Here is a 22,193-nt window from a genome sequence, read left to right on the forward strand (position 1 = left end):
TTATCAGTGTCCTGATCTTATCTGAAATGGGAAGTTTCTTTTCTTTGCATTTTGAGTTAAAATTGCTACTGTAGCTAAAAAAAACCTTCTCACTATCCTGTTGGCACTGCACAGTTCCAGTACAGTTCAGCAAAGGCACATGGCGAGATAAAAATGAAAAATTAGGAGACTTATAGGGACCTATTTTAGACAAAAAAGTAGTTTACAGATATATTTGGGGGCACTAAATCGTTTAAGGCAATCTTACATTTGTGGATGGGACTTCTACATTCTTCCTTTTCAGCCCCAGAGTATGCTACAAGCGGTTAAAAACACTTTTCTGTAGTAAAAAGTTCACACCTTGCTACCCGTGCTTCTTATAAGCCATGAGATAATGGCTTTCTATAATTTGTAGTATCTTTTTCTGATTCTCAGGATTGCCTCTATTTTATGTGCAATTTATATATGGAGAACAAAGCTTGCTGGGTAACAGTGTTTTTATAATAGGAGCTGCTGAAATCCACTGCATGCAGTTTCTGGACTTTGACATAACAAAGGTATATTTCCAGTTTTTCAACTGGAGCAGCTCAGCAGATGGTGAATCGGTTTCAGGCTGAAATCGATTCACAATCTGTTTGCAGTAAAGGCAGCCATACGATCCCTCTCTGATCAGATTCGATCAGATAGGGATCTGTCAGCTGGTCGATCTAATGGCACATCGACCAGTGTATGGCCACCTTAAGAAAACCAGATTGGTCTCTTCTGCATCAAATGTTTGTGTGTGGTTTCTTGGGTTTGGTTGGAATACGGCAAAGCACAAAATTGTCTACTAGTTCATTGGACTTAATGTTTTGTGAGCTTTTACGTGAATGAGGGTCTGGAGCGGTCTACTTAGTGTCATTTTTGTTCAGCAGCTGTACTAATAACCTTTGACAGGACTGGACAACCAGGTAACCCGGGCTCCTTAGAAATGTCAACTGGTGCTTGCTTTTTGATATTTTTGTTAAAGCGGATCCGAGATGAAAAACTAACTATAACAAGTAACTTGTCTATATATCTTATCTAAAGTTTAGATGATTTACACAGCAAATCTAGCTGCAAACAGTTTTAATAGAATATGATTATTTATTCCTGTGATACAATGACAGCAGCCATGTTGTTTGTAAACATTACACAGAGGCAGGCTTATCTGTATCTTAAACCATCAGCCCAATTCCCTCTCCTCCTCACCTCTGCCGCTGAAATCAATGGCTAGTAACACCTGCCCCTCCTCCTGCCCAGACTGAGCTCCCATGAGCCCTTGCTACTGCCAAGGCTCTCTGAAAACCTGTGGGTGTGGCTTTTTTAGTTTATAGGCAATTAAAACAAAAAGTATTTGGCTTGAGGAATGCCCTATAAACAATGGGAAAGGAACACAATTATGCAATGTGTAAAAGTTCGCCTCGGATCCACTTTAATGGTGATGGCTTTATAAACTTGCCTTCCAGTTGTTGGCTCTTGTGCTCAGTGACCCTATAGGTAGAGAGTTTGGAAGGCGGTCATGTTTATTCTTCTAACTATGCCAGGTGCCTGGCTGTTCTGTTGATCCTGTGCCTGAGAACTTTTCAGCCACTGGTGCAGAACAAATATCCAGATCAGTATAGAACAGTAAATGCAAGACGGAGCACCAGTCCTTGCTATTAGGATTTATATAAGATGAATCAGTACAGGCATACCAGATAGGACAATAGCCTAAGATACTGGCCTGAGGGCCTGTTTCCAGTATCGCGAATTCGCATGCGTTTGCTGCATGCGAATTCGCATAGCCAATACAAGTAAATGGGATGGTTTCCACTTGTCAGGATTCCTTTGCGTTTTTCTGTGCAGAAAAAAATCTGCATGGCAGAGCCATCAGAATTCGCATACCGATATGCGAGTGGCATACAATCTAATAGGGAATTCGCATGCGGCTTTGGTATGCGAATTTGCATACAATTTCGCATGGAATCAATGGAAAAGCACACAGGCACTGCCATGGTTAAGTTCGCATACATCATCATCCATGCGAAATTGTATGCGAATTCGCATGAAAATTTGCATTTAACCGCATGGGAGTTTCGCATCCTCATACAAATTTTTACCGCGGCGATTCCCACAGCACAACAGGCCCTTAGTATGCCTGTTCTGATTCATCTTTAACCTATTTTAGTTCCTGGACGTAGAAACTACGTCCAGGAACCATGTGCGCTCCCGCGGCCGATCGCGCGTGTGAATGTGCGCTCCCGGCCCGCGGTTCGTTAGCCAGGCAATCAGTGAACCGGCCGACAGGCATGGGGACGCGAGTGATTGTTCGCGTTCCCAGCCACAATAGCACCCCCTATGCGACTATTGCGGCCTTTTTGCCGCAATAGTCGCATAGGGAGTGCTATTGTGGCTGGGAATGCGAACAATCACTCGCGTTCCCATGCCTGTCGGCCGGTGACGGCGAAACTGGAAGTCGTCGCCGACGGGTCCAGGAGCATCGGACCGGAGCTGCGAGGGCACCGATCAGCTGCAGGGGGCTGAGGGACGCCCCAGGTGAGTTAAACTCATTTTTTTGGCCAGACTTAAGTATCCCTTTAAGGAGGTAGGTATATGTCCAGATTATGGACGTAAGCATATATGGCCATAAGAGGGAAGATTTTGTTAACCCAAAGGGGCAATTGAGACTTGGCTTGGGTCGGAGGAACATGAGCAATCTGGGCTGCAAGGTAATAGTTATACAAATTTGGATAACCTGGCCCTCCTACAAATCTAGGAAGCTGCATGCACCTGAGTTATTCTTCGGTGTTATGGGACCGTATGAATCTGGTCATTTGCTGAAGCTGGACTAGGGCAGGCTTGGGGACTGAAACAGGAAGTTTTAAGTAGATAAAATCTTAGGGGGGATGGTCATACAGACAGCGTGGACCAGCCCAGAAAGCTAGATGGAAATTTCGACCAAGATCTCAGCAGGGAGAGGAGAGATGCAATCATAGGATTATAATTGGTAGCAAAACGTCTCAGCCGGATTTCTGGTAAGCTTGACTCCAAGATGCTTAACATATTTGAGCTGAATTTTAAATCAGAAATGGGAAGATGGGGTATCAGTCACAGGCTTTGGCAGATTAGATGGGAGTACTTCTTATTTGGTTATATTAGGGGAAAGGCCAGAAACTTTCTTAAAATCATCTAGAACAGGGGTAGGGAACCTTGGCTCTCCAGCTGTTAAGGAACTACAAGTCCCACAATGCATTGCAGGAGTCTGACTACCACAGTCATGATTAATAAAGGCAAATGCATGCTGGGATTTGTAGTTTTATCACAGCTGGAGAGCCAAGGTTCCCTACCCCTGATCTAGAAGACTTAGTAGTTTGGGAACAGAAACTAAAGGATTTGTGATGGTAAAGACCAGATCTTCAAAAAGGGAAATTTTATAAGTAGTTGGGCCAATTTTGTAGCCTTGTTAGTTGGGCCAAGAAATGGACTGTATAGGCGAGAGGGGTTCCATACAGAGGGCAAAGATAGCTGGAGAAAGGGGACTCTTTACATTATTTGAGCAGGTAGGAGCGATTGATTGCCTTCATTGCTCTGTCCTTTGTAGGGCTCTACTCTGTTCATGGAAGCAGTGTTGCATAAATTAGATGACTGATATTGGTGATATAGTGATCATTTACCTGTCCATATAGTTAATTTGCATTCTGGACCAGAAGGGATATTTCACATAGCAGCATAGTCTCCTCCATGAGAAGGGATTGAGCCATACTACAAGAAACCGAAAGTCTTTGCATTGGCCATTGGTGCAGGGACTGGAACAGGTGTGACTGTGTGCAAAGTATACAATTATGAAGCTGAATCCGACTTTGTCCTATCATAACTGATTTTTTTTGTTTTTTTTCACAAATGTGAAGCTTAGACTGCTGGCTCTGTAAAATCTGGGCACTCAGTAGAATGATGGAATGTTAGATGTTTAGCTTAGAAACTGGGTAAGAAAAAATAAATTACTCTTTTGCAGTGAACTTTAAAACCATGCAGATATGCCACATTATATGTACAGCTTTCACTAGAGGAAAACTTTCACATCAGATTTAATGCACAGATATCCAGCTTTCCATTGCTAAACCTCTTTGTAGAAAGAAATGGCTGATCAAGAGATGTCTTCCTTTATACAGTAGCAGTTTTCCGTATCACAGTACGCTAATATCAATTCAGAAAGCCTTACTACACGATTTTGTAACCACAATAATTCACCACCATGACTCAGAATTTTAAAGTCAAGTATTTTACTGCTTTTATTATGCACTTGCAGGTCTGTAAATTAACACCATAGAGAAGTACAACGTTAAAATTCCACTTTTTGTTTTCGTGACTATGTAAGTTACTTGAACGCTGTGACTACATCTGTATTCAAGGCTTTTCTTGGACAATTCGTTTATCAAAACTACATATTGGGCAGCAATGCTACCTGTTTAAATGCTGCCCAGCTGAAATGCATTAAAGATACTTCATCAATTGTATTGTGACCTATTTTTATTTTCAAAGGAAGATGAAACTGACAATAGTTGCAGTTCTCTTTCTTCTGCCAGTCAGAATGTAAAATCTTGCTTTGCTTTCTTTCTAACAGGTGTCTCTGTCGCATACGTCCTGCAAGTCCCAGTCCTGTGGTATTGGGTCACACTCCTCATCCTCCTCCTCGTCCTCATCTTCCTCCTCTTCCTCCACATCATCGTCCTCCTCCTCTTCATCATCTTGCCATGGAAACTCTGGGGACTGGGACCCCAGCTCCTTCTTGTCGGCCCACAAGCTATCTGGCCTCTGGAACTCGCAGCACTCTAATGGAAGCATTGGAGGATCTTCTGCGGGTAAGTGAGCACTCTAAAAGGTAGAAGCAGAACAGATTAAGGCCCAGTACAAACCGAGCGGTTTTTGACGCGATCCGCGGGCCACATCTGCCTGTCAAACCGCTCGGTTAATGTTGGTTTGAGGATTGTAGCAAACGGCAAACGTGCCTCCTGCTGCACGCTTGTGGTTTGCAGAAGCGTTTCTGCCTCAATGTAAAGGATAGGAAAAACGTAAACCACTCTGAAAAAAGGCTACTTCAGAGCGGTTTGCCAGGCATTTTTGTTACAGAAGCTGTTCAGTAACAGCTTTTACTGTAACAATTTGTGTAATCTGCTACACAAAAACGCAGCCAAAACCGCTAGGCATGTTTAGAAATCCGCTCTAAACATGCCTAGAATCGCTCTGAAATCTGCTCCCTAAACTGCTAGCGGTTTTGGTATGCACTGGGTCAAAGTTCTTTTTGCGTTTTTGTTTTTTTTTTAAACTGGAATTGTTCACAAGAATGAGGCTAAGTTCTCAGTGGTAGTTGCATTGTGTTCCCTGTAACAGCGGGATACTTTGTGTTTTCAGTGAAATCTATACATGTAGAGAGATGCAGTGCTGCCCATAATTATTCATACCCCTGGCAAATTTTGGCTTGGTTACCTTTATTTAACCAGCAAGTCAATTTTTGACGGGAAATTACATAGGTGTCTCCCAAAAGATAAGACAATGTACAAGAGACATTATTGTGGAAAGAAAATCTCAGCTTTTATTTACATTTGAGCAAAAAGTGTCCAGTCCAAAATTATTCATACCCTTCACAAACTGTCACAGTATGTGGGAAAATCCAACGTTCTATACCATTCCAAATAGTCCAAGCTTGTTCTAAAGCAACCCAATTACCCTGATTAATTGGGAACAGCTGTTTTAAACAACTCAACAGGTGAAAAACAGCAGCTCTCTGCAATTGGTTTGTGGACAGTTATGGCTGAGACAAAGGAGCTCAGTGAGGACCTGCGGCTGCACATTGTGGCTGTTCATAAGTCAGGAAAGGGCTACAAGGCCATTTCTAAATGTTTTCAAGTTCCAGTGGCTACAGTGCAAAGTATTATTAAAAAATACAAGATGTTCCGCACTGAAGAAAATCTCAGAGGATGTGGTCGGAAGCCAAAAGTGACACCTGCGCTGGCCAGGAGGATAGTGAGAGAGGTGAAAAGGAATCCAGGGATCACCACCAAGGCCATCCCAGTGAATCTGGGCTCTGCTGTTGGCAATGTCTCAAGGCCGACAATCCAACGGACACTGCTGGGTTCCACGGATGCAGACCAAGGTGGACGCCATTTCTCCAGGTAAGGCACACAAAAGCTTGCTTGGCCTTTGCAAATGCTCATCTGGACAAAGACGACTTCTGGTCTTCTGTGTTCTGGTTAGATGAAACAAAAATTGAATTGTTTGGTCACAATGTTTCCTTCATTTGGTGTAAAAAAAAAAATAAATTAAAAAAGCCTTCAACCCAAAGAACCCCATCCCCACTGTCAAACATGGGATGGAACTTAATGCTTTGAAGGTGCTTTTCAGCCTGTGGACCAGGGAACCTAATCACAGTAAACGGCACCATAAAAAAAGAGCAATACATGAGGATTCTTAACATCAGGCAGTCTGCAGAGAAACTTGGCCTTGGGCACTAGTGGACATTTCAGCATCACAATGACCCAAAACACATAGCAAAAGGGGTGAAGAAATGGTTAGCTGACAACAGCGTTAACATTTTGGAGTGGCCCAGCCAGAGTCCTGACTTGAATCCAATTGAGAATATGTGGAGGAAGATAAAGATCATTCATTGTTAAAGATGAATGGGCAAAAATACCGGCGGAAACATGCAAAAACCTGGTCTGCAATTATAGGAAGTGTTTGATTGCTATAATAGCCAATAAAGATTTTCTATTGATTGAGAAGGATATGTAAAATTTTGGACTGGACACTTTTTTTGCTCAAATGTAAATAAAAGCTGAGAATTTTATTTTTCCACAACAATGCCTCTTATACATTATATTTTGGGAGACATCTGTCATTTCCCATCAAAACATTACTTGCTGGTTGAATAAAAGTAACTTTAAAGGGATACTGTAGGGGGGTCGGGGGAAAATGAGCTGAACTTACCCGGGGCTTCTAAGGGTCCCCCGCAGACATCCTGTGTTGGCGCAGCCACTCACCGATGCTCCGGCCCCGCCTCCGGTTCACTTCTGGAATTTCTGACTTTAAAGTCAGAAAACCACTGCGCCTGCATGCCCGTGTCCTCGCTCCCGCTGATGTCACCAGGAGTGTACTGCGCAGACACAGACCATACTGGGCCTGCACTGTGCGCTCTTGATGACATCAGCGGGATCAAGGACACGGCAGCGCAGGCGCAGTGGTTTTCTGACTTTAAAGTCTGAAATTCTAGAAGTGAACCGGATGTGGGGCCGGAGCATCGGTGAGTGGCTGCGCCAGCACAGGATGTCTGCGGGGGACCGTTAGAAGCCCCGGGTAAGTTCAACTCATTTTCCCCCGACCCCCCTACAGTATCCCTTTAAGTCAAAATTTACCAGGGGTATGAATAATTATGGGCAGCACTGTAGATGTATAGAGATGTCAAAGCTAATCCAATAATGTGCTAGGCCCTTTAGGGCTCGTTTCCACTAGTGCGGTGCGGAATCGCCTGCATTCCACCGCGGACAAAATCGCATGCGGGTGCGATTCCGCATGCGTTTTTGCCGCGATTTCGCATGCGATTCCGCATAGGTAAGGCTGTATGCGATTTTAACCATGTCACTGCCTGAGTGAAATAACATTAATACCTATGCGAAATCGCATGCGATTTCGCGTCAAAAAACGCATGGTCACCCCGCATGCGATTTCCCTATTAGTTACATTAGCGGCGATTCGCGCACATTCCTTCTGCAGGCGAAATCTGACGGCCCTGCCGTGCAGATTTCTGCCGCACCAAAAAACGCTGCCGCAGCCGCACAAGTGGAAACAGCCCCATCCACTTACATTACCTATGCGAATCCGCATGCAGTGCCCGCATGCGGATTCGCTATAGTGGAAACGGGCCCTTACACTTGTTGACAAGAGTGTCTGGAGAAGTAGTGGGTGATAGACTGTGTCAAAGACAGAGGAAAGGTCAAGGAGTAGAAGTACAGTAAACGAGCCTTTTAGGTTTTTGCAATGAGATAGTTTGCAACTTTGAGGACTGTTTTAGTGGAATGGTGAGATTGAAAGCCAGACTGGAAGGGGGTCTAACAAGGAGTTAGTGGACAAGAAGTCAGTTGTGAATAGATTTCGTTCCAGCAGTTTAGAAACCAAGGGGAAGTGTGAGACTGGATGATAGAACGGGCTACAAGGTCCAAAGAAGGTTTTTTGATTAGTGGTGTTATGATTGCTTTTTAAATGAGGAAGATGCCAGTTGAGATGGAGAGGTTGAAAATAGTGGTTAGAGCAGGGATGAAGCAAGAAGAGCGCTAAAGTATAAGAGAAGAGGGAATAGGGTCCAGAGCACTGGTAGTGAGATCAGCTTTAGAGAAGTGAAGAAAAGCGCTGTTGGTTAAAGCAGTGAAAGCCTAAGGGCTGGTTCACACAGATGCTTGGCGGGCGTTTACCCATGGCATCCGGGACTCATTGTTAAGCGCTCCCATTCAAGTGCATGGGAGGGTTTGTGCTGGACTTTTACTGGCGTTTGCATGAATGCAGCGTTGCAATCCTGTTTTTTTTTTTTTTTTTTTTTTTTTCCACTACTGTTTGAGGCAATCCTGGATGCTACATCATTTTTAAGTTATTCTGTATTGTAGTGTGCTTTTTCTCCACTGTCGCCACTCTGCAATGTTTTTCCAGTTTTTAATGGGTTCGTTCAGGGGGGTGAAGAGTAGACCCTTTTTTTACCCTTTCTCTTTTTCAGTATATTCTAGAATTATCCTTTATTACTATGGTTCGAAATGTCCTGCCAAATAAGACATTCAGCCTGACTAGGGTGGATCAGTTTTGATTTCTGCATCACCTAGGAATTTCCAGCTCAGTGGGGCTTACAATCTAATCCCTACCATAGTCTTGTGTCCATCATAGTTAACTGTACATTCCGTTTTGTGCAGGTGAAAAAGGCAGTGGCCTTCCAGGGTCTCCAGAACGTGGTAGCAAGACATCAAAACTGTCTGGTTTGAAGGTGTGTCCATACAGTCCATCTGGAACCAGCACAGGAACACTCCCTACCTCACTTAACTTCTGTAAATCTCCAAAACAGTTCAAAAGCATGTGCCATAGGCCATCATCCCCAGGTTAGTAAACACTTAATTTTGTATGTTCTAAAATATGCCTTGAGTGCCCTTTTTTACGGCACACATTAACTTGTTTCCTAGCAGACTCATTCAAAAATATGTAGGACCTACTTATTTGGACCTCTTGGGGTAAGTATAAACTGGTACTAAATGAGTTATGATGAAGCTGCCTTGTAAATGTACAACCATACGACCTAACATCCCAAACCGGAACAAGAGTTGCAGCAACGAATGAAGTAATATGGTAATGGAATGACACCTCAACTGTTCTGGAGTGCAAGCATTGTGGAACATAATGGCCTCAATTCACTAAGCTTATCTCCTGTCTTTAAGAAGGTTTCTAGAGTTATCACCATGGTGATGAGGCATGTAGTATTCAGGAAACCTTTTACCTCAGGCAAACCTAAAATGAACGCTTCTGTCTTTAAGTTAACTCTTCAATCCTTAAAATAACTCCAGAATTCTAAAGTTAAAGACAGGGTGTTAATTAACTGCGTGTGAAAATAACTACAGAGTAGGTAACTTAAAGAGACTCCTGTACTGTGAAAATCTTACATAAACGTACCAGCCTGTTGTCTTCTCCTAGCCCCCTCTGTCATTTTCGCCGCTCCCGCTGCTTTCCTGGTGATAAAATCACTTTTGTTTTTGTAAACAATGAAGATAGCCGTCAAACAGGAAATACATCAGAGCAGGTGCTTGTTTGCAGAAGCTCCCCTCAAATGTGACTTGATTGCTGTAATGTTACTCCCACATGTTTCCTTAGCTACTTGTCTGAGCTCTGCACTGATCTCTCTGCACTCACAGCTGTTTGAAATGTCTCAGCTCCAAGAGCCTTGCAGAGACGCTGGCTGTGAGCAGAGACTGTGACTCATACACACACAGGAGAGCCTGCAGGGGGTGTGCATAACTTCTCCCTATCACAGCAGAGAGAGTGCATTCCTCTGTCTCGACAAGGCTTGACAAGAAAAGATTAGATCTATTACAGAGACGGTGCAACTAGAAACGGCTGCAATAATCCAGACCACATTAGAACAGGTATAGGAACTTATAGGATAGAAGAAATAAGGCTGAAAATTTTGTTAGTGTCTAACTACAGAGGCGGTAACGTGACTACAGAGGCGGTAACGTAAGGAATGAAGAGATAAGATAACTCACTGTGCAGAGGCAAGTTTACTCTTGCCTCATCTCCAGCATGATCTTAGTGAATTGAGGCCAATGTCCCCACTTGATGTGCTTCGTATACACAGTAGCAATCATTGAACAAGAAACAAGCAACTCTGTGCACAATGGAGAACAATCTGTGGTGTAATTTTACACCTATGTGGACAGTATAACACAGCAAAGAATACACAGAACATTTAGAACCTGCTCTTTTGGCAGGTGAAAAGTGCTTCAGCCACTTATCATTAGGGAGCTTTGCGCAAAGACTCCTTTCTGTTTTACAAACTGGCTTGATCCAGGGTTAGAACCCTGGTCAAAGGCTCAAACCCTACATAAAAGGCAGCAGTCTAGTGGACCCCTAGATAGTGTACTAGTTAAATGTCCATCAACCTCTCTTCACAAAATGTGCATGGTGAAGCAGTGTGTCTAGCACAAGGGCCATTTCATGTCAACTGACACTTGGTCATGTTGGGTCTCTGAGAAGGTAAGGAGGGTCAGAGGCAGATTCATGTGCTCCCTCAGTCTGTCGCTTTTCTTCTCCCTCGTCACCAGGGAAAATAAAAAACGTGGCTCTGTTTCTATAGTTAAGCAACTGAAGGGTAGGTATATTAGGTTGTATATGCACAGAAAAACAAATTGCAAGGGGGAATTTTTACCCTTGATAGACTTGTTGTGCAGCATCAAAACCACGGTCTACTGAAACAAAGACAAAAAACAAAAGCATAATCCAGTGTATCTGATAAAAGGCTGTGGTAGCATGAAGGTGAGCTAGTGTGAAGCATAAAAATAGAGGATAAACCTAAATCTATAAAATTTAAAATGGAGGGAAACTAGATCAAATAGTAGAAGAACTTGGGTTTAAGTATATCCAATAGGAAAGCAGGGAGGTTGTGCCAGGACAGGCTAACCATCATCCATTTCAGTAAATGAAGAATTCAAGATGCAAATGACAGGAATACAGATGTCCCCACCTGTGCTATATACTCTGCTACAAATATACATACATATGCTACAAAAATGAGGCTAAAGAAACCAGTCTTGGCCAGTCAGATTTTCAGATTATAATTGGCCACGATTTCTAACACTGTAAAACTGAGTCACACAAACAGGGCAGTCTTTCCTTCTATGCGATCACTGCATGAAGAGTAGAATGGAAGTGCTCTGAAACCAGGCTGCACCTGTGAACCCATGCAGCAAAGCAAACCTGAAATGGAAATATTTTTTTCAATAAGCTTTAATTTCACAAAATTTGTGTAGTGCCAGGATGTCTAAGCAAATGTACTACTTTTTGTGGAATAGCCTTTTAACGGTGTGAAAAAAATCAGTTGTGATCAGTTAGGGCTTGTTCACACTGTGAGCGTGTTCGATTATTTAAGTGCTGGCGATTTTAAAAATCGCTTTAAAAGTGCTTGTGCAATGTTGCTCTGTGAGTCTTCTCACATGAGCGATGAGCTTTCTTTTCAATCGCAAACGCGGCTCCTGCACCATTTCCTGAGCGTTTGCGCTTCAATATATAGTATAGTGAAACCGCAAAGTGCTTGAAAAAGTGCTTTGTAGAGCGATTTCCCCAGCGCTTTTAAGAATAAATTGTATTTATTCTGTTCCAGGTCAAAGAGTTCACTTCCTGAGTGTCATCAGGAAAAAATTGTCACACAAAAGCACTTTGAAAATTGCTTAGAAAAGCGCTTAAATCGAAAAGCGCAGGGAAATGTGCTAGCAATTGCGCTGGCGCTTTACAATGTAGACAAGGCCCCAAAGCTGAAAGGACAACTGACTAGCAAGGTAATGTCAATGTTTCCCTACGGCTCAAGTTGGTGATATTACAGTTTAAGTGTGCTGACCAGGAAGCTGTTATGGGCTAATGGCCTTTTTCAAAATGATGGAAGGAGAATTCCATTGATCAGTGGAGAAACAGGATGCAGGAGAGGAGAGACTAACTACACGGGAGGCAAGTATGGCCAGTTTGTTTTGACTTATAACTTTCAGTTCAGGTTTGTTTTAAAGGAGTTATCAGCCACATTAATAAAAATGAGGTTTACTCACCTGGGTCTCTCTCCAGACCCATGCAGCTGACTCTCCCACGCCCTCCGCTCCCTGCCGCTGTCCCGGTCTCCATGCTCGTTATTCAGGCCGACCGCGGGGTCGGCCTTACTGTGGCTGCGCGAAGCGCCGCTGTCAAACGCGGCCACCTGGGCCATGGCGAACTGCGCAGGCGCAGTAAGGCTGACCCTGCAGTCGGCCTGAATACCGAGCCCAGAGACCGGGGGAACGGCGGGGAGTGAAGTGGTCGGTGTGGGACAGTCGCCTGCAAGGGGCTGGAGAGAGCCCCAGGTGAGTAAACCTAATTTTCATTAATTTGGCTGATAACTAGGTGCATACTTGTTTCGGTGGGTTTTTTTTTTTTTTTTTTTTGCTGGTTGCAGACTTGCCATGTTAACCTACAGCCTCACCCATAATTTGCGTGGTTCATTAAAGCAACATAGCTTCTGTGCTGTAATGACTGTAAAATTCTTCATGAACTTCCTTACTGATGAAATTCAGTTGACTGCTAGGCTGAGTTTAATGAGCTTATTTAGAAAGCAGGTGCAAAGTACAGTTATTTATAGCTAGGTAAGACTTCTTTTTATTACAGTTAAATCAATGAATGGAAGACTCCAGGCATGAAGTTGTCAAATTTATAACTGGTCCTTCTACAGCCCATGTGCATATTGGAAATGGCTATCTTATGTAAAAAGTTAGTGGGCTAAAACCTGAATCAGACGTATGAATAAGGGTCATAGTGACTGTTGTATTCACTTCCTTGCTGTCTTGCATCCTGTCTGAGGTGTGCATTTTGAATTTGGATTTAGGTTTGTTGCCGTGGGCTACTTGCACATTTCATGCTTGCACTATTAAGCTTATATCAGAACAGATGCTGCCAGTGTTCTGTTGTCACACTTGTGCTGGTCCTGAGCACACACCTTTACCATTTACTTCAGTTGTCACACATTTCCCTAGATCACATGTGTCGAACTTCAGGCCTGGAGGGCCAGATCCATGCCAGTGTTTAGGATGGGCTGAGGAGAGGAATGTGTTCTACCTGATGGACCACACCTTTCCTGATTCAGACCCATCAATTCATTTGAGCTGTATCAAAAATGTGTGAGGATCTCGGCCCTCTTAGGACCAGTTTGACATACCTGCCCTAGATAATAATGTGCAGAAAAGAAATAACCTGCTGTGTAAACCACAGTTCACTTTCATTCTGGTAAATGCTGTAAATGTGTACTTGGATTCAGCATTCCTCTGAGAATGTGGGAGATCGATTATTGGAATTCCCCAAACCAAGCTACAGTATTGTCCACCTCTCCCTGCTGCCATCATCTAGTGCCGTCTGGTTCTGCTGCTATTCAGTTTGATTCCAGAGTGAGACTGACTGTGACTGCAGGAGGGCCAATGTGCATGCTGTGGGGAGCAGCTGAACTGAGGAGCTCCCAGAGGCTGGAACCTTGAGGTAGTGATGCAGTACCCCTACAGGACTCATTACTGCACACCTTTATGGGGGGAAATCCATTGGTGGTGGGACTAGGCGGGGAAGATGCTTCATTATATACTCAACGCATATTGACTAGCTGCTTCCACGTTCTTAGTCTGTAACCTAAAATTAGGAATGGTAAATGATATGCGAATTTTGAGTTGATGCAGCATTATGCAAATGTTGTATGCACATTTATGCAGCAATCAAATGCTGCTGAGGTACAATTCGGTCCATTTTCAAGCTGCATAAAATTACATACAAAACGTGCTTAGTCCTGCATCAACTCGCAATAATTTGCATCTCATTAACCATCCCTACGTAAAATGTCACACCTGAAATGAGCGTGCCACCAAGGTATATAGCCATTGACATTTGGGACCTTCACTGCTGGACAGACGTAGGGTGTCTAGCTACTTGGTTAGGGTCAGTTCACACGAACGCTTGGCGGCGATTACAGCTAGCGTCTGATACAACGCTCCCATTAAAGTGAATGGTAGCATTAACATCAGCCATTTACCGTCGTGTACGCAAACACAGCATTCCGATCCAGATTTTCCCTGTCGATGCGGCTTTCAGTCTATTAACTGCCACATCTTCATGTCCCCCTGTGGGGATGGAAAATGCAGATCGCGACTTGACGCCACCGATTGCTGCTGCAAGCCCCCAGACGAGACTCCGCAGACTGGGACGCTGGAACTTGAAAGACGTCTGTCTGAACTGGCCCTAAATTAGGCCATCAAAGAAAGTCCATGTTTGTAAATACTAGCGAACCTTTAACTGTTGTGTTCTATAATAAACCATGCCAGCTAAAGTGGTTTAGGCTTTCTTGAGGGTTTTTATGTACTACTTATCCTTTGGTGTTTAACCAAGTTACATTAAATAAGTGTGTGTAATTGCAAATTGAAATTTCTTATGGTTAATACAAATTGTAAGCCTGCTAGGGGTTTTTTTTTTTTTTGGGGGGGGGGGGGGGGGAGCATTTCACCACTGTTCATTGATCCAGTTATAAAGTGTTTTGAAATGCAGCTGTGTTTGCGTGGCTGTAGCAGTTATTTAAAGACGTGTGTGTACTTAGCATGATGATTTTATTTTTTTCCCAGGGGAAGCTTTCCATTCAGAACACAGTCGCCATCCGGATCCTAGTGCACCTCCAAACAGTCCCACCGGACTCTCGTCTGGGCAGCCAATCTCTCCCCACAGTCCTCCTCCGCCACACCTCTCTCCACCCAGTCCTGTAGCACCGTTCTCAACAAGCCTCCCGTCTCACACTGCGGCCTCTAAAGGCACGGTCTGTCCATCTTCAGGAGCTCACAGAAGTCCTCATGTAACAGGGTCCAGCTCATCGCTCCTAAAAGTAAACCCACCTCCCCCACCACTCTCTGCCTGTAGCCATCCTTGCAATGGGCACTGTAGTGGCACAAATGCACTACAGGGTGGAAGTACTCCTGGAACCACAACCAGGTAATAAAGACTGCATACTGGAAACTGTCAATTAATTGAAGAGCTCTTTTTCCTTAAAATAATTTGTATATTAGAGACCAGATTTTAGCAATGCCACTGAGTGAGATGGCTCTACATAGCCTCTCTACACGAGTCCTCCAACTCTTTTCCTGTCCCTTACTAGAGTGGTTCAGAAATGGCTTTCAGCTGATTTTTCGGCCGGATTAAGACCAGAATTTTCACTGTTTTCAACCCTTAGACTTCAGCCACTATCTATACATGTTTTTTTTGCATCTATAATCCATGGATGTCTAAAAGATTTCTTATACAAAACTACTTCAGCGGACGTTTATGGGAATTTTTTTTGTCCCCATATTCCTTTCCCATGGACGACTAACAGGTTTTTTAGTACAAAGTTTTGGCTCACAGTTAACTTTGTACTTGAAATATGCAAATGTTTATAAGTTAAATTGGACGTAAACTCAGAATGTTTTCTTTGCTCTAAAAGATTAGCTACAGCATGATAACCTTTATAGAAAAGAAAAATTAGTTCAAGGAAATTCTAAACATATAGCTGGCAATCTGAAGGTGGCCACACACCATACAATTTTTTTTAAATATTTTCAATTCAAGAATCAGTCAATTTTTGATTGAATGTAACAATTCAAAAATCTGACCAATGTACCACACACGTATGTTCAATTTTTCCCCAGTTATGAGAAAAATGATTGAAAACTCAGGAAAAATTGCTTGGGTCTATACATTAAGTAATTGACAATTTACCACACACCATACAATTTTTATAAAAATTGACCAGAAAAATCACACTCCCGATCTTCTATCGCAGCCTTTCTCAACCTTTTTACCCTGGAGCAACCCAGCAAATCATTTTTGGATCTCGAGGAACCTCTGGAATTATTTTGCTTGAGGCATGGTCTTTAAAAGTAGATGTGTGAAATCGTGTATTTTTAATTTGGGTCCACTTTAATGAGGCGTTAAGAGTTCAAATTCTCTCTGGTAGAATTTACAGAAAAGCATAGCTGGCTGATTTGCATTAAATACAATGTAGCTACATATGACAATCCACACTACATAGACTCACAAGAAGGGCTTGAATGCATCTTTAGAAAGAAATGATCATTGCAGGATGACCTTTTTAGAGGAGCAGAATGACGATTAGGAGTATGAAGAAGGGAGTAAATATCAAAATTGTGTATATGAACTAGGGAAAGAGTTCATATACTTTGTCTATGGTTGACATGGTGCATGTGAATGTGTTTATGCACATTTTTATGTATGTATTATCTGCTAATTTGTGTTGAGTGAACATTGTGGTCTCATAGGACATCATCTTGCCATATTAAAGGAGTAATCAGGCAAAACATAAAAAAAGCTTTACTCACCTGGGGCTTTCTCCAGCCCCTAGCAGCAGACTGTCCCACACTGACTGCTCCACTCTCCGCTGCCATCCCAGGCTTCCTGCATGGTGCAGAGGTAGTCCTTACTGCCGCTGTCAATCATGGCCATGTTGCTCACGGAGTACTGCGCAGGTGCAAAGCTACTGCGCCCACGCAGTGCGCCGCAGACAACGTGTCCATGATTGACAATGATGCTTCGCGCAGTAAGGACCTCAGCCTCTGCACCGTTGCAGGGAGACCAGGGCGGCAGCGTAGAGGAGCGGTCAGTGCGGGACAGTCGGCTGCATGGGGCTGAAGAAAGCCCCAGGTGAGTAAAGTGTTTTTTTTTTGTTTGTTTTTTTTGCCTGATGACTCCTTTCGGCAGTTTTGGTAAATATCAAAATTGATTGCGTGTTAATAAGGCACCTTGCCCGGAAGAAATAAATCCTTGGGTGCTAAGGGAATTAAGTTTGGTTATCTACAGTATAAACCCCTTTATATCTTTACATTATCTTTTGTGACTCAGAGGAGCAGTCAGCAATATGATCTCAGAAAAAAAAACACAAGTAGATAAGTACTTGCTCTGCATAAAATGTATTGCACTGTCCACGTTTGTGATTTTAATGATTTTTCTACAGTAAAAAAAAGAGAAAATCATCCGTAGCCTTTCCCTTTCCCAAGTGTGACTATTTTGAAGCCAATTCTGATGTCATTTCCTCCCTTAGTCTCCTCTGCCTGATTTGGCCGCCCTTCACTATAGAAAGTGCGTTGTCTCAGCATGAGAAATATTGGCCAATCCGAGATGAACAGAGGTGTGGGAGGGAATAACAGTAGGGAAGGAGGCTTCTGCCAATCAGGCTGCATTAGTTAAGTGTGAAGGCAAGTACAGAAGCAAAAAAGGACAACCCAGCATGCCCTGCAACTTCCTTTTTGTGTATCAAATTTTGTGCATACCAAATCAGTCAGGTAAATGGGAGGGGGGGGGGGGGGGGGAATGATCATTTATCAACAAAAAAAGTGAGTGATTTTTACTTTCGGATTGCCTGGTTAGCATCCTTATTGTTTACCAGATAAAAGTAAAGAATTGGTTTTGATTTTATGCCCAACAGTTACTCTTTAAATTGGATAATTCCAATAGATTGGCGTACAGCCCGCATTTTCCAATTATTTTGGATGGGTACAAAATCCTATCCTGTAAACTATATAGGCTTGTAAGCATAACATGTTATCCCAAAGAGATGCTATACAAGACTTCATGGCAGAAAATAATCAAATTTTTCAGCATAAACGTGGGTTTACCAAGAACAAGTATTGTTTTTCTAACTTGCTCAAGTTTTTATGAGGTGGTGATTATCGACGTGTTGGGTTGGAGGTACTGAGCGCGCCCAGACTGGTGCTGCTGCTCTCTAAGGCTGCTCCAGGCATTACATCTCATTTCTGCTACTTTACACCTCTTAATGGAAAGACTGGACCGAAATTTCAGTGTATTCTAAAGCTTCATGTCTCCAGCAACACCTATAACCTTTCAGAACACCTGGGTTACTTGGGACGGCAAAGATTTAAGCTGGATTGGATTTTCCTTGGAATCACCCACTGCTGTACACTGCACACCTTCCTTGGAATTGACCTCAGACCTTAAAGACTTTCGTCTCTTTGTGCCCGCCTTCTCCCCATCCTGTGAGTAACTCATCGATTATCTACAGCATCTATGCTCAATAGACTATATTTTTCTACATATGTTATATAGAATATCTTCAAACTCCTAAACAAAGGACTGTGTTTTCAAATCCATGCTGTCCATCCATACATCTCTGTGTAAGGACAATTCAGTCTACACAGGCCCTTTGATCTCTGCAGGATACCAGCTGGAGCTGAGATAGTTCACACCTTGACTCTAAATAGGGCCTTTCTCAGCAGGAGCCCTGAGCTGTCTCTTGTCCATTCTAATGTGTAAACATCAATATTCAGCAGAGACACTTCTCGCTGTATACCAACCAAGAAATATTTATCCAATTGACAAATCAACAATAATTCTACTTAAAGAGAATCTGTACTCTAATATTCTTACAATAAAAAGCATACCATTCTATTCCTTATTTTCTCCTGTGCCCCTCTGTGCTGTTTCTGCCACTCTCTGCTGCAATCCTGGCTTGTAATTAAGTTTTAGGCAGTGTTTACAAACAAACTAACCAGCTTCTAATAGGCTCAGCTAAGCATAGTGAATGAGTCATTCAGAGTATGCAGGGGGCCTGCAGAGGGTGTGTATCGCTTCTACCAATCACAAGCAGCCCTGCACATTCCACACAATCAAGCTTTAGCCCGACAAACAGGACAGAGGAAAGATACATTGATTTATTACAGAGACAGTGCAGTTAGGAAAGACTTTAGTAAGCCAGAGCAGATTAGAACAGGCATAGGAACTTATAGGATAGAAGAACTAAGGCTGAAAAAATTGTTAGTCTCTAAGTCTGTTGGAATCTTCAGAAAGACAAGAAGATCTAGAGGACGTGGGAAAAGACGTGCTTCACTGCAGAACCAAAATATCTCTGTGACAAAATCTACAGAGTACACCCAGGCAACAACCCTAATAGCTCCAGCACAATCCAGCAGAGATGACAGCCACACATCTGGAGACTGTTGTATCCTGGAGTCCTCAATCTCAGACCCTAGCATATTAAGGCTGTCCTCTGTAACGTCAGATCGATAAACAACAAAACCGCAATCATACATGATCTAATAGTCTTCTGATCTGGCCTGCCTGACTGAAACCTTTACTTCTGAACCAGTTGGCCCCACCCTGGAGGCTGCCGTACCAACATACTATTCCGTGATATACTGCAACAGGAAAGAACGCAGGGGTGGAGGGATTGCACTTTGCTTTAGATCAGCTTTTAAAATCAGACCACTTACCGTAGGACCTACCAACTCGTTTGAATGTTTGGGGGTGCAACTTTCAGCTGAGAAAAACATTAACATATGCCTGATCTACCGCCCACCAGAAAAGGACTCCGACTTGAACTTGTAGATCTCCTATGCAACCTAACACTGGAACACCCCAGATGGATTGTTCTTGGAGATTTCAATACATGGGTGGATGACTCCTCTTCACAATTTGGAATAGTGCTACCTCGTGCCTTATATGAACTGGCCTTCTTCCAATCAATCAGCTCTGCTACTCACAGGAAAGGTCACACTCTGGACCTTCAATTCCATACTGGGCTGTCAATAGCCAATGTGGAAATTAATCCTGTTGCCTGGTCAGACCATTACACTATCCACCTCTCCCTCTCAATACCAGCTGTCAAATACCAGTTCAAGAATCAAATAAAATATTGCAGCTTAAGGCCTCTTGCACACTGCAAGTGATTCCGATTCAGATTCCGCTTTTTAATCAGTTTTTAAATCCGATCCAGATTCAGATTTGCAGTTTGCTCCCTGCACACTGCAAATCGGAATCTGAATCGGATGTAAAAACTGATTAAAAAGCGGAATCTGAATCGGAATAACTTGCAGTGTGCAAGAGGCCTAACACCTCAACATATCCGAGATAACCTTAGCTTTGATGAATTTACTGACTCCAGCTTAGACCCTGAAACTCCTCTGTGCAACAAATATCTTACTCCATACCATCATGCACAGTGGTTTGATAACTCTGTAAAAGAGCTGAAAAGATGAGGCCGAAAACTTGATTGTGGCGCAAATCTCAGTCCCCAGAAGACAAACATGCCTTAATCCTCCGCTTGAAGAACTACCAAAAGGTAATCACGGGAAAAAAAATCATCCTATCACAAGATATTGCAAATGCAGATAACAAACCAGCCCAAGTGTTCCGCACAGTGGAAAAACTCTGCAACCCGGCATGTCAAAAACTTAAAATCGAGTCTTCAAAGGACCTCTGTGACCAATTTGCCCATTTCTTCACAAAGTCTCCGCTATAAGGTCCGCCATCCAACTTACAGCATCTGAGCCTAATATAGTGCCGAAGATCATTAGCAGAGACAATGTAACACCTTGGTCAAACTTCAAAGAAATTGATGAAGTCACATTAAGCATCCTTCTTGACCTCCGCCTAACTACCTGTGACCTAGATCCTGGCCCAACACAGTTCATTTTGAACTGCCCAAACCTGTTTGTACCGGTACTCCTCAAAATTAACTGTTCCTTACAATCAGGGATATTTCCTGCTTTCAAAAAAAGAAGAGGGAGCGCGCCATAGCGCATTAATCTTAAAAGATGGTTTATTAAAATAAAAAGTTTATACTCACAAACATATGAGTGTACGCGCTTGTCAGCGGGCAGCCAACCGCTTCAACAGGGGAGGATGTCGCGCCGTGGCCAGCAGCGCGAGTCCCGATCGTCTGGGCTCCGTCCGGCTGTGAGGTGGGTGTGGCTGAATCAGCGGGCGTGTGACGTCACACGCCCGCTGATTCAGCCACACCCACCTCACAGCCGGACGGAGCCCAGACGATCGGGACTCGCGCTGCTGGCCACGGCGCGACATCCTCCCCTGTTGAAGCGGTTGGCTGCCCGCTGACAAGCGCGTACACTCATATGTTTGTGAGTATAAACTTTTTATTTTAATAAACCATCTTTTAAGATTAATGCGCTATGGCGCGCTCCCTCTTCTTTTTTTGATTGTTTTGCCCAAGTTACCCTGCCACGGAGCGTCGCAGCGCATGATATCTTAAGAGGAACACATCTCTAAAGTGGTCACCGAGGAACAGGAGCGCAAGAGTTCTCTTTTTATATTTCCTGCTTTACTGAAGAAGGCAATCAGGCCTCTCCTCAAAAAAACCCTCCCTGGACCCAGATGCAATGACCAGCTACAGACCTGTCTCTAACCTTCCCTTTCTGGGTAAGCTAATTGAAAAAGCTGTATACCTCCAGCTAGAAGCCAAAATCCTACAAAACAGTTATGACCCATTCCAGTCTGGCTTCAGGAAACACCACAGCACTGAAACTGCCCTCATCCAAATATGCAACCACCTGCTCATGACAAGAGACAGAGGAGAGTGCTCGATCCTCATACTGCTAGACCTTTCTGCAGCCTTTGATACAGTTGACCATGACATCTTGATAAACTGACTACAGGAATACTGCGGCATTGATGGCATAGTTCTTCAGTGGTTCCAATCCTTCTTGAGTGACAGAACCCAAAAAGTGTCTATGGGGCCCTTCCTGTCCACCCCTGTACCAGTTAAGTATGGGGTGCCCCAGGGCTCAAGCCTCTCTCTCCCTTTTTTTCACGATTTACATGTTACCGCTTGGAAAACTAATCCAAAAACATGGCCTGACATACCACTGCTATGCGGACGACACCCAACTATATCTTTCCTTCAAGCCTGGTGTTACAGACCCAACTCTAACTATAAACGCCTGCTTACGTGAACTACAGCAATGGATAAATGACAACTGGCTGAAACTGAATGCAGACAAAGCTGAAGTCCTTCTGATCGGGGGGCAGCGTATGACAACAAAACAACTTAACTTGCAGTCTTCACCACTGGGAATAGGAGGCACGGATCTGTGCAGCTCTGATCATGTGCGTAGCCTGGGAGTTCTAATTGATGG

At 43.4% G+C, this 22,193-nt stretch overlaps 1 protein-coding gene across 1 annotated transcript in view; it reads left to right on the top strand.

Annotated features, from left to right (window-relative positions):
* LOC137563950 (protein FAM193B-like) overlaps positions 1-22,193 on the top strand; it is a 51,955-nt gene that overhangs the window by 16,764 nt on the left and 12,998 nt on the right. The window contains 3 exon segments of the mRNA XM_068277074.1: positions 4,601-4,838; positions 8,925-9,107; positions 14,886-15,246. Of these exon segments, the coding sequence (XP_068133175.1) occupies positions 4,601-4,838; positions 8,925-9,107; positions 14,886-15,246 (782 nt within the window).

This window comes from Hyperolius riggenbachi, chromosome 3 (genome assembly GCF_040937935.1).
Source record: "Hyperolius riggenbachi isolate aHypRig1 chromosome 3, aHypRig1.pri, whole genome shotgun sequence".
In the NCBI taxonomy this organism is placed as follows: domain Eukaryota; kingdom Metazoa; phylum Chordata; class Amphibia; order Anura; family Hyperoliidae; genus Hyperolius; species Hyperolius riggenbachi.